At 52.7% G+C, this 12,887-nt stretch overlaps 1 protein-coding gene across 4 annotated transcripts in view; it reads right to left on the reverse strand.

Annotated features, from left to right (window-relative positions):
- Positions 1 to 2,146, reverse strand: part of Fas2 (neural cell adhesion molecule fasciclin 2) — a 131,696-nt gene extending 129,550 nt beyond the window's left edge. The window contains exon 1 of one of the 4 annotated variants that reach the window (XM_089547705.1): positions 1,606 to 2,146. In XM_089547705.1, coding sequence (XP_089403831.1) covers positions 1,606 to 1,687 — 82 coding nt within the window. In that variant the 5' untranslated portion in view covers positions 1,688 to 2,146. The remainder of the gene's footprint in view (positions 1 to 1,605) is intronic. The other 3 variants (XM_089547702.1, XM_089547704.1, XM_089547703.1) reach the window with 3 other exon arrangements.
- Positions 2,147 to 12,887: the final 10,741 nt, after the last annotated feature.

Genomic DNA, 12,887 nt, shown 5'->3' on the forward strand with positions numbered 1-12,887 from the left:
CAAGCATCGTCCGCCGACGTCAATGCGGCGTCCAGCACACGGACCGGGGCCAGTCGACAAACACGACCGGACAAAGCGGCCGCCGAGAGAATGCGCAGCAGGAAAGGAAAAACAAAAAAAAAACCCGAGACGAGCAAATCGAGGACAGTAGTCGGCGGCATATCGTTTGCCATGCCCCACCGGTCACTCGGCGCAAATCACACATACCAAAGCTCGAAGCCGAAATTTGGCAGACCGCGCCGCTATTCCGGCCAATGGACACCGGACGCAACTGAAAGAACACGGGACATTTGAAACTGAGCGACAGATGCACTTCTCGGAACACACTAAAATAATCGATTGCAGGCAACGCCGGCGAAGACGCCCGTACGCACCGCCTTGGTTGTGATGCGGTGAAACGAGAAAAGCACGCGGGATGACAGAAGCGCGGTCAGCGCCTCACTGATGACTAGACAAAAACAGCCGAACTCAGCGCTGCAGATAAGCCGCTCGGGCAAATGAAGCCCGTTCGCGCCGCACTCACGCGCTAAGACTTAACGAAATACATTACGCCAAGAGTGCGGGTTGGACGAGCAACTTATATATTGAGCTGGGTGTCAAGCGCACCTCACGGATAGTCATCACGACGTAACGACGCCGCGCTCGAGATTAGCACGAGGCATCTCGGAGACGAAGCGCCAGCCAGAGGCGTTTCTTTCATGAGCCGCGCTAATGGAATATACTTTTTGTTATGCTGCTTCTTTGTGTCGCCTGCGCTGGGCGAAAGCACCGCCGCTTCAAAATCGAGGTCTCGGTCAGTAGAGCGATAAGGAAGTCTGCTGCACCAAAAGCTGTATTGATGCTCATGTGCGGCCGGCGGCGATACTTTCCTAGGATATTATTTCAGCTTGTATAATTGCTGCCCCAAGAGCCAGCCTCCGGCAGTGGACGCAAATAGCAGCGAGAGGAAAAAGTAACGAGACCACGCCTGCCGCGGCGACCTCGTCGCCTCAGCCCAGTGCGTACAGGTTACAAAACATCACGCACGCAAAGTACGCGCAGAAACAGCAAACTAGAAAGCGAAGCGGGCAGCTGGCGCACGCGGCAAAAAAAGGGCCCACAAAAGGAACGCAAGAATTACGCGGTGGGTGCCCCCCGGCCCTCTTGCCTCCTCGCAACGCGTGCCAGAGGCAGGTTGCGCCAGCAGCTGTCAGGAACATGTTTTAAACTGCAAGGTGCGCGACGCGCGCACAAGTTGCCAAAACAAACCTGCGCGCACATGCGAAGTTCACGAAGCACGTGTGGCTCTACAAGCCACAATAAAGGTGCTGTGGCATGTGCCGCGCACAGCGGGAGGCACCGAGCACGCCCGTGAAACAAAGGATTGTCCCCGGGAGCGGCGGAGGCAAGGCGCGCGATGCCCCGGGCAACCATCCCAAAAGAGAGCGATGCGCGAAGCAGCCGACGCAACGGCCCAAACACGCTAGGCCTAACAGCCGTGTTTTGCTCCGGCCGCTCTCTTGTGCGCACGCTCCTCCACGAAGAACGCGTCAGGGAGACGCTTCCGAAAAAAATTGCCGAAAATACTGCGCACGAAATGAAAGCAGGCAAATGCGGCACACTCACCAGGCAGCGACGATATCACGAGGCAGAATATTAGCCACTTCGACGGCATCCTCCAGAAGCTGCACAATAATTTAAGGGTCATGTTCGCTGCAAGCTCGTCCTCCGGCGAACGATGTCCGAGTCGTCTCGCGGTGGAAGAGGCGCACTTCACTGCAGGCACGTCGCGCCGAAAAGTCCGGCGCTGTGAACGGACGCGCAGCACCAGCGCACGCACTCCCACACACACACGACCGTCGCAGGACACGGAGACCGGACTGCTGCCGCTGCGTGCCGCTCGATCGTCGTCTTCACAGTGCGGAGATATCCAGCGCGTCCTCCAACACCCCGCGCGCCCTTCCGCGCTGACTCACCGGTACAGGGCAGGCGTCGCAGCGCAATCAGTCGATGAATCCCCCGCGGTCTCCGCTTTGACGGAACTGATTCATTTAGAGCGGATTTGAATCCTTCAAACGGGAGCCACGAGCGATGCTAGCTACCTGCTCATTGGTGGCCCTTTTGCTTTGACATCCCGGGACGCAACAACGTTGCTGCCAAGGTTGCCAGAGCGCGCCACCGTTTCTGTGGCGGCCTCTGGTGGGAGCGCCGAGCAACGCGATGCAAGCGGCGGCGGCGGCGGCGGCCGTCGAGCGAACCAGCGGCAAACAAGCAGCAAAACTGAAACTGGTTTAGCGAGCGGCCGGCCGGCCGGTTGCGCGTGCATTTTGTTTGTTCGCGCGAGGAAACGGGCAGCCGACGGCGTCACGAGTAGGAACGGCACGTCTCTCCAAGACGGGAGTCCGCGCGCTGCTTCCGTCCTCTTCGCTCTTTATTTTCTCTAGGACGCCCTGCCGCACAGCACGGCGCTCTAGATAACAACAGAAACGCGCGTCTAGTAATTACGAGGTTGAAGGAGTTCATCTCAAAACTGAATCCTCTGCGATTGGGGGGCAGATAGCGCGCCGAGGGAACAGCTCACAGGTACGCGTGCGTGATGTAGCGTGTCATTTGGCCTAATTTTATACGTTCTGGTTTCTTTTTCGGGACCCTTCCCGCATCAACTGGTCACAAGTGCTTCCAGGCACCGACTGATGCGAAATCTCAGTGCTCTATTTTTAGCCGAGTTCTCCGCTTTCAAGGATAACTAAAGAACGTACAAACAGCCGTGAAAACATTGTATTCTATGCCATCGCAGAGACCTGGAGTACGTAATTCTAACGAGCGAACCAACACGTTTATCGGGCGCACAGGACGTTGATCCGTCGAAAGAGTAACAGCCGTCCCTTTATATCGGCGTTCAGCCACAGCACTCAACCAGGGCACGTCTAGGAATAACAATCGATCGTAAAAATGACGAGTCGCCATGAAGCGTGACTTATGTGAACTAATTTTTATTGCCAGATTCCACGACAGAATAACCATGCAGATGGTAAATTTGAACATCAGCGCAGCTCCTAAAGAGGACACAGTGTTAGAATTCATCGACGTAAACTGCTCCAGAGTATAGCGGCGCACTTAAATTAGATGATTGTTGAGCATTTGGGCGGGATGGCCGCCTGCAATCGCCACTCAGTAGGCAACGCATTGAGCCTAAGTAGAGTGGGCGCTTAACTAGACAACAATTAGTAGCATCATCATAAACGACCCATGGGCTTGTGGACACGGCAGTGATACAGAAAAATCGGGATAAGAAGAGACGGCGAAAAACTGCGTTGGTATGGGGTGCCCGCTAGAATACAGATGTGAACAGTTAGCAAATGGTCGTATGACCGTTTTTCGCGCGATCACTTTGGTAGGCCGCGTACTTCGTACGGCCTAGCTCTTGAATCGCAGAGATCCTGTATTTCTAAATAGCGTGCAATTAATTTCGGTGTCGTGAATACAAGCGTGCTCCAAAGATTTCTCCGGATACGTCACTGAAGGAAGCGTTTGGCAATGCCAGAGGTCTTCATTGAAGGATTCTGGCAGTCTGCTCGAATTCAATACAAATACGGGAACATACATTCGTCTGTATCGATCACTTGATTTCCGCAGTTTTTTTCCACGGACAGTGCATTTACTTACATTTTCCAACATGCGGTCTTTCTTTTCTTTTTTTGCTGTTTGCTTTTCGTTTTTAAGAACTGAGGTAAAAGCCGCAAACAAGCGCCCTGTCGATCAGCCCTCAGCCCCCTTACTCTACACACGGCTCGAAGACCGTTATTTACTGCTTTGTTTCACCAAAGTTTACTTCTATTTACCTATTTACATTGAAATGCTTTATATTGCCTTTTGTTTTCTTAATTTCTCCGCTAATTCTGAGATCGCCGATTTCTCTATGAACGCCGTTCACAGCACTAGGCGCACTTGAGACAAGGTCGGTTAATACGGGGTTTCAAACTGACCGACTCTTCTCATATTTTGCCATCATCAACATCAAATTGACTACGCTCGCTGTAGGACAAAGGCATATACCATACCCCACCAATTAACCCTCCCCTGTGCCAATTGCGGCCACCGTACCCCCGTGAATGTAGCGATTTAAATGTCTTTATAGCGGATAAACTGACCAGCGAATCTGTGTATTTAACAGAATGCATTTTTTCTGTCAAAGTGATCCGCCATTCACCGTAGAATTGCACTCGGTGAACTGTGCGCAATTCCCACGCATTCAGTGCGCTCTCTGTCAGTTATACGGCCAGCAAACTAATGACACGCTGTGCAGCTTTGCAATAGCTGCAGAGAAAAACACGGCGGCAATTTGCTTTTTTTTTGTCTTCAGTTAGGAACAAAACTATTACCTGGTTATTTGACGAGCAAAAAGGCTGATAATTTAACCGGGTCAGAAGTTTAATCAACGCCCCGCCCTGGTTTGGGGACCGATTTCGGGCTTGCTTCAAGCGAAGGTGTCGCGATAGGCTTCAGCTGCGATTTTGAAGAAGACTCTGGAGTAGCCTTGTGAGATATCTTCACCTTGCGCCCTACGACTGTCGTCCCGCTCGCATTTCGCTTCTCACTAGTCATGCCCTTCAACTTTCCTGGCCACTGGCGCCCACTACAAGATTTGCCACATCGTTCTTTCCCCTACCAGCCTCTGACTGGGACGGCCTTCTGCACAACACCGTCGCAATCACTTGTCCATTCACATTTCTGGATTGCATAGCTCCCAAATTTAACAGCTAACATATGTGTATTTGACGTATTTTACGTTAACTGCCCACCTCATACTGTGAGCGAACCTCCCGATGAGCGGCGAACGCGGGCAGCGGGAAAAGCGCAGTCGTCCGACAACCCTGGGCGACGGGGCGACCAGCAACCCTGGGGAGAAAGACGAAGGGGAGGCGCAAGATGGACGCTGGACCGTACGCACCCATGTAACCACTCTTAACTTAACCTTGTTAATAAACAGTTGTTCGAAAAAGTAAAAAGGCATCCTGCCGTTAATTCGCGCTCCAACACGAGATAAAGCCTATAGTACGTAATTCTCGCAATCCTGGGGACCTTGAAGGCAATAAAGTAACGTGAAGTGAATATATGAACCTCAAGGCTCGGTTACTACACACGCACTCACGCGCCCGAGACATAGGCGTCTAATCTGCAGGCGGCGTTCGCTAGTAGCTTCCACTGCATAGCCATAGAAAGCTGTCCCCGGGATATACGTATCCGACGAAAAGTGCTTTACAATTCTCGCACATGGTGACGCTCTCCACGCTTGCGTGCAGTAATCCGCCTCGATTCTGGCTCCCATCTGACGCAGCGGTCAGGCGTCTCGTCTCGAAAAGGCGCCCATTCATTCTGGAAAGGGTAAGGGTGAGAGCAAACCTACAACCGCACGAATATCCCTCTCGGATGAGATCTGTACGCAAGCGCAGCGTATAGAGTCTCAGTTTTCCGGCAATCAGAGGAGTTTTTCTCGCGTAGGGAACGCAGCAGCAGCAACACTCTGAAACATCTGCGTGACACATACACATGCGTACCGAATGAGTAAGTTGCCCAACATCCCGCGTTGCTCAGCGTGTTTCCGCTTTCACCGGTGGCTCGCACGCGCGGGTTCTCATCGCAGTATCGTTGACCGCACGCCTCGCTCGAGGGCTTCTCTTAATTCGTGCGGCGGGTATGAGCGCAGGTGGACGAGACGATGCGGGCGCACCACGCGGCCAGCCCTGCGGGTAATGACACATAATGCAAGGGGTGGCCCCTGGACGAGGCCCGTTCGCATCGCGAATCCCAGCACTTCGCGGATGCCGAGAGAGAAGTTGCGACGCTATTGTCTTTTGTGCTGGCAGCGCCGCTAAACTAGAATGCGGACTGATTGCACACTGTAGCGAAGAAGCGAGCGGATGACAGAAGTGTTTGTCATTTGTTTCTTGCTTCAACTGCATCAAACTGACAGACGCTAAACTGGGAATAAATATTAAGCGGCGGGGATCTAGCCGCCGCCGCGCCGAGTACTTATGCCGGTTCGGGTCGCCCCCTTGCATATTTTCAGAGAACATTCCTTCACCATGGTGGGGCGTGCTTATATTGCACGAAGCATAAAAGTATAAGAAATAGCATTGTTGGCTTCGTCGAGCCGGACCTGTTGGGAGTGTCATCTGCGGACACACCTACAGCGCTGCGATGGTAGAAGATTATGATCGTTCCCGTTATTAAAGGGCGCTGGAGAACCTGATTGTGTCTTCTTTTTTGAGGCCGGTAAGTACGTGGACAACGCGTTGGCACCAAACCGCTATGGTCCGCTGCCCAATCACAACAATAAAAGAGAAGAGGTTTTTTTATGCTTGACTATATCAGACAGTTAAGCCACCGGCATCAAATTGTTTGCCAAAGCCTTATAATTTTGCCTGGTGATTAACTTCTCGTTTAGGAAAAAAGAAAATTTTGACAACGGCCGACAATTTTGACGTAGATGAATTCTGTACCAAAGCCCTGAGTATGGGTGGAGCTTCACTGATGACTTAATTCGCAGTGACCCTCGCAGTGTCTTTGCTCCAGGAAATGTCGTTCGTGGAAGAACACTTCCAACGAACTCCTCCCACATTTTCGCCTGACATGTTCGGCAAAAATGATATAGATACAGAAAAAAGATGTATCAGCGCACTGATTATTCATATCGCCTCGCTTCCAACAGCGAGTCAAGAACGAAGTGGCAAATGGCCCTCAATGGAGCCCCTCTATCCAATGCGTTCGACCGATTCTCTCCTCTGCCCTTTGACTGACCCGTTGGACCCGCGAGCGTGAAACCGCGGTTTGTGACTGATGAATAGGGAATAATCACGGCTTGGTTGGATTCGTAGTCCTGAATAGCGGTCGACGCCATTGGCTTGGGGGGCCTCCACTGAGAGGGGCATTTGCCGCTTCCTTCTTCTTGAGTTGTGTCCGACTGTATAGTTTGTTCTACATGGCGAATGTACAGCGGAAGACATAGTGCCAAGGGGCAGAAAGAGTGACAAAACGGGCATTGACTATCAACTGAAATTGTATTTCGGATGAACAAACAATATTTACAAGGGTAGACGTGCAGGCTAGTTAGTGAACCATGATTCCTTAAAACAGCGCAAAAGACAAGGACACAGAAAGAAAAGACACACACAGCGTGTCTTTTCTTTCTGTGTCCTTGTCTTTTGCGCTGTTTCAAGGAAACAATATTTAGTCGAAGACGGGGGCGGTACATCGAGAGAGCCTGCGCGGCTACCGGACTTCTTCATAGACATGCTGCACTGGAATAAAATTTCATTTCACAGACCGTGTCCTCGTGCCTCACTATTTCTGTCCCTTGTCATTGTCTCTTGGGGCTGTACGTCTGCCTTCTCGCTTCGCCTGCGCTGCCATTCGGGGTGGAGCGAGTGCAGCGGATGCCAGCGGCGGGCGCTGTTTGGTGCCGGCAGCGCCGCAGAAGCGCTCTAGAGGCGACGCGCACGTCCGCGACACGAAAGAAGCGCTGCCCGAAGTAATACCGCGCTCCCCCGAGAGACGGGCGTCGGGAGAGCTCGGAGGCGTCTTGTTCCGCCACGCTTCAGTTGCTCCTGCGCTGGGTTTAAGTGGGACGAGCCGGTCGACGGCGGCCACTGCACGGGACGACCCCCTATCGGGGCCATCTCAAATCTAACCGCTTCCACCGGTTTTTATTTCTGACTAGGACCGCCCCTCTAATTCTGGGCCGAAGTTTCTGCGCACACGGAACCAAGTAACGGAACGACGACCAGCAGTGCCACGTTGTTCGGTCATCTGCCGTGCAGTGTACTTTCTTTCATGTTAGTCCCCATCTAGATATATGCAGTGGACGTGTTGAATACATCGCACAGGTGCGGTCTGTGCCGTTCGAATTTTTCTCGCGCGTTCCGTGGAAAACGTGCTGGTTTCTTGGGGTCATACATGAACGCAGCAGCGGCGTTTACTAACATGTGTATAAAGCACTGCGTAACTTTCTCTAAGTAAGGCATGAGAAGAGTTTGGTCACCGAGGCGTGCTCCGTAATATTATGGGCTGGACTGCCCATGTACAGGGTCAATCACATTTAGAGGGAACACGGCTCCGCGTGGCTGCGCACACGCGAAGCACCATTGCGACCGAGCCGATGGCAAACCCGTGCAAAGGGGCAGATGACACGAAGCACCACGTCGAGGGCCCTCTTCTCGAGCGCCACTCTGCAATGATTCATGAACCGGTTAGATGCAATGACACTCCGCAGGTACGTGGCCATGCGGAGATGCGTTCCCTCTAAATGTTGACCCTGTACAGTGTACCGTCAGCAAGAAATGAAACGCGAACAAGACGACTGAACAAAATAAGAAGCTCTCAGCCAGTGGAAACGCAAAAAATCAATACTAGCTCACGTTACTTTAACTTCGAAGGCGCGAAGACTTTTCTTCATAAGTCTTAATCAACCTCGTTTCTATTTGCTCTCCAGGAGCTAATATGTTGAAGTTTTTGTGTTGCCTCTTCAGTTTTCTTGTTCACGTTTCATTCGTTGCTGATAGTATATGCTCCCGATCGCTACTCAGAAGCGTTGCGGCGGAAATCAGGCGCTGAAAGGCCTAGAATGACATCTGCATTAAAAAAAAAAACACTCATATATTTCTGTTTCCGACAATGTCATCACCGTTGGCTCACACGAGGTAGGAAGAGCATAGGGGTTCACGAAGCCAGCGACGCGGGCATTTCGTCTGCCGTCCAACCATCTCCTGCTATTTTCTGACTCTTCTCGCTTCTAGGGCGGCTCTCCCGGTTCACACCGCACGCACGCCACTCTTCATTACGACCTCTCTGCTCGCTCTTCTGAGCGGAGCGCACGCGGCGCCCAAGGAGTCAAGAAGAAGACCAAGACGGATCCCGGCGCCTGGTGGGGGCGTCGCCGCCGAACGCAATTACCAGCTTAGCTTCCGGGTCGCGACCGACAACGGCGAGCGAAAGGATTTAGCGGCGCGGGGACCCCTTTCAGGCGCGGAATGCAGTTTTGCCTCCGACGGCAGTGCCTACCGCTCGGGGGTTCCGCAAAACATTTTCGAATGTTCCAAGCTTCCACGAAGAGCACAAACCGAACTCCCTCGCCGGGAGAAGTTGTCACGGTTAGTGGAAAGCCATTAGCAACTGCAGCAGTCCGGAGAATCCTTCGCCTCGCCTGGTGACACGACCGAGAAGAAAAGGAGGCCTCCTATTGAAGCCGCGCAGCCTGCCGACTAGCCGTGACGCTGCTGTTCGGAAAGAGACGGCCGGGTCTCTTCTTCGACGTTGCGCTCGAGGGAGACATCGTTCATTCTGACAGCGCTTCGTAGCCAGCTGCAAAAGGATTGAGCTCGCCTCCTCCCTGGCCTCACCTGACCTTGCAAGTCGGGAGCGGGGGTTGTACGCGCCTGAGCAGTAGGCTTCCCTGCACTGCAACAACTTGATGCGGGGCTGGTTAGCGTTCTTCGATCATTTTTGAAGAGCATCGCTCAACAACGAAGCACACTTTTTTGATAGCACGTCACGAACTGCTTGGTTGTTAGATTTCCGCTCTTTGTTTCCTAGAGAAGTACTTGTAGTTGCAGGTGCGTTGGTGCATATTTAGGGAAGACATATAGGAGCGTAAAAAATACGAACGCGGACGTAGTGAGGGAACCTCCGTATCCCGTTCCCTTGCCAGGTCCGTGTTCGCATTTTTCTGCGCTCCTATATGTCTGGTTCCTTGCTATCCTCGTCTTATCTACTACAGGCTGCATGCATCCGTGTCAACAGGCCCGTCCATGTGCGCTCCCGGTCTTCGTCCGAGCAGGACTTCGCAAATCGGAGTCCGTCGACTGAAGATCAGCCCTCCCCACTGAGAAGACCGTACTCAGAGAGAGCCACGCAGAAGACTCACGTTGTTTCATAATGTGAAATGTCGTTTCGTGGTGCTGGTGTTGTTTATGTGCAGGCGGGATTATGGGCTTACATTCAGTATGCTGGCTGTTAAGGTAGAAGCCCACGGCGCCAGTAGCTAATTTCCCCCTACCGTGTCCGTCTGGAGGGGTTAGGAATGGTGACAGCGTGTCGCGCGCTTCGGACGCTGTCCAAGGCTGCGGGAAAGACCGCGACCGCCTTGTCGGGGACCAAGGGGTCGGCGACCGTCTCCCATTGAAGAGAGATGACCTGTCAAGTGGGGGTGGGGACAGTAAGGTCGGCGACTTTTGAAACCCCCGAAGCAGTGGACTTACTGGCGCCGCTAGAGTCGGGCTCTGGCGAGCACTGGTCTCCACCTACTTGTACCTACAGTGCCATTGCAGCGGGATTGGTTGAAATTGGGCGAGAGCGGATTTAATAAAGCTCCGCCCAATTATTGAAGGGTTAAAACCCGCTGCGAACAAAGAGCATGGACGAGCGCGCCGAGTTTCAGTCTCGGCCGCTTTTAGACAGCCCTTCTTTTAAACAGCCTTTTTTTGACAGCCTTTTTTAAGCCGCCTTTTTCTCCAAGTCCTTGTATTTTGCTCCAGTCTTCAATAAATTAGTTTTTACTTCTCAAGAAGTTTGGAGTGGCTGCCCCAACCGGCAACGTGTCGCCGGACGAGTGGACGAAGACGTGAAGTGCCCAGCATACGATCAGACCAACCGGCCATACCGCGACCTTTCGTTAGCTCTGGCCATTGCTCCACTCACCTGAAACAATGCCACTGATCCAATGATGAGTTGCTTGACGTGCAGCCAACGGTTCTCCACTGCACTTGTATTTCAGCCACTGTGACGTAAATGAATGGCGACGCGCAACTCCGCCATTTTTTATCCATCACTACATGCTACCACGGTCTTCTGCGTCCATGTGAAGAGAGCGGGCGAGCACTGACTTTCAACGTGCAATCGGACCGCGGTAGCGAATCGCTCATCACGTCACTACGAAATCGTCCCGGGGTCCCTTTACATATACGTGAGGTGCGCAGTGGTCACCTCGACAGACGCTGAGAGGACAGAAGAGAAGCCAGGGTCCGTGCAGAGTGTGAAGACACTGAAGGAAAGATGTGCCCAAGTGTAACTGAAGAGGCCAAGAGTCACGCGAGTGCTTCGCGTTCTCCAATTCGTAGAACCAGGTAGGAAGTGATTGTGGGCGCTCATTTAACAACAAAGCACAAATTCAATGCATTTATTTTTCAACTCGAGGTTGAAGGCTCCCAGGCGAAAAAGCTGTTCTACGACAGCTTGAAAAGTGCCTGGGGGACCTTACAAGGCAGCAGTGGTTACAGACTAAATTACAGTGTGAGTACACATCTTCACACAATCATTCAAACAAATACAGTTAGCTTCTGTCATAACAAGACAATCGTTATTCATGAAAATTTCAGGTGATCAGCGTTCTGCCTCAATTCACTCTGAACATTTGAAAACATTGCGGAATTCACATATGTCAATCGGACTCTAATACAATGTTAGCATGATTATTGTACAATGGTTGTTTAATGAACACTAGTGCCGTGATGCGGACGATTCGCTAGCGAAACATAGCTGATACAACATCTACAGTACTGCCTGCAGCACGCTAGCGAGGCAAATCCTCCACAAGGCAAATAGTTGGCGTTGGTTCATTGCCAATACCCCCTGCAATGTCGCCATGTGTTACAACGCACAAGGAGTCGCACTGTCTGATGGTAAAACTTCGCCTCGGTGGCTCAGTGGTTACAGCGCTCTGCTGCTGGCCCGAAAGACGCGGGTTGGATCCTGGCCGCGGCGGCTGAATTTCGATGGAGGCGAAATTCTAGAGGCCCATGTACTGTGCGCTGTCAGTGCACGTTAAAGAACCGCAGGTGGTCGGAATTTCCGGAGCCCTCCACTACGGTGTCCCTCATAGCCTGAGTCGCTTTGGGACGTTAAACACCAATAAACCAAAACCAAACCTGTCTGATGGTAACGCGTACTTAATAATAGCGCATAATGATACACTTATGTCAAAAATCGCCCGACACCGGCATTCTTTCCCAACCTTCCCGCATTGTCGCAGATAAGCTGCGAATTTTATGCACCATGAAACCGATAATAATAAAAATCAACTGCGCCGCACTGACGGGCGCTGACATCTGTCTGGAATGAATAGGCGCTTCCAGCTTCGTGTCCGGTGATCGAATCGGCGTCAGCTTGGCCCGCGCTGCGACGTGCGGTTTTCACACCTCCAGAAAGGCGCGGCGCAGTGCGAGGGAGGGGGAGCTATAGTGTAGCAGGCTCGGGGTCGCTACAATAGACGTCAAACAGAGCCTGTCACAGCTTGCGAGCGGCGACACGGAGCCACGAACAGCGCTGCGACGACAGGTCCGCGATGGCGTATATGTGACGTCGGCTCGCACAGCCGCAAAGCGCGCGACAGTTCGAGCGCGAAACCTTTGGAGCGCGCAGATTAGAAAGAAAGAAACAATAACTAAAGCCAGGGGAATGAAGCAGGACTGCGTGCAGCTCGGGAGCTCGTCTCTTTCGACTCGCTTCATATGCACGTCGTCGTCCCGGAGGGCAGGTGAGGTTGTCACAGACCACTGGCTCTGACGAATGTCGGGGCGCGCATACGTGGCTGAACGGGGGAAAACAATGAGCGTGCAGAGAGCCTTGAGGCGTCAGACGTCTCCTCCGCGCGGTTTCCGCGCACAGGACGAGCCGGTCGCATTCCTTCCCGCCCGGAAGGTGACGAAACGGAAAGAGCGAAAAATAAAGAGAGGATCGTGCGTCGGCGTGGAGAAGAAAGGAGCGTGTTTGACAGGAAGACACAAAGGGGCATGTTTGAACGAGGAGGAACGGAGAAATCGTGAGTCGCGAACGTGACGCACGGTCGCCCGTTTCCGCCGGAGGAAAACTTGGTCATTTCGTCCCCGTGCCTAGCGAGGAAAGTTCCGCCGGGG

The sequence above is a fragment of the Amblyomma mixtum genome, chromosome 6, assembly GCF_055824585.1.
Source record: "Amblyomma mixtum isolate Tamu chromosome 6, ASM5582458v1, whole genome shotgun sequence".
Taxonomy (NCBI): Eukaryota; Metazoa; Arthropoda; class Arachnida; order Ixodida; family Ixodidae; genus Amblyomma; species Amblyomma mixtum.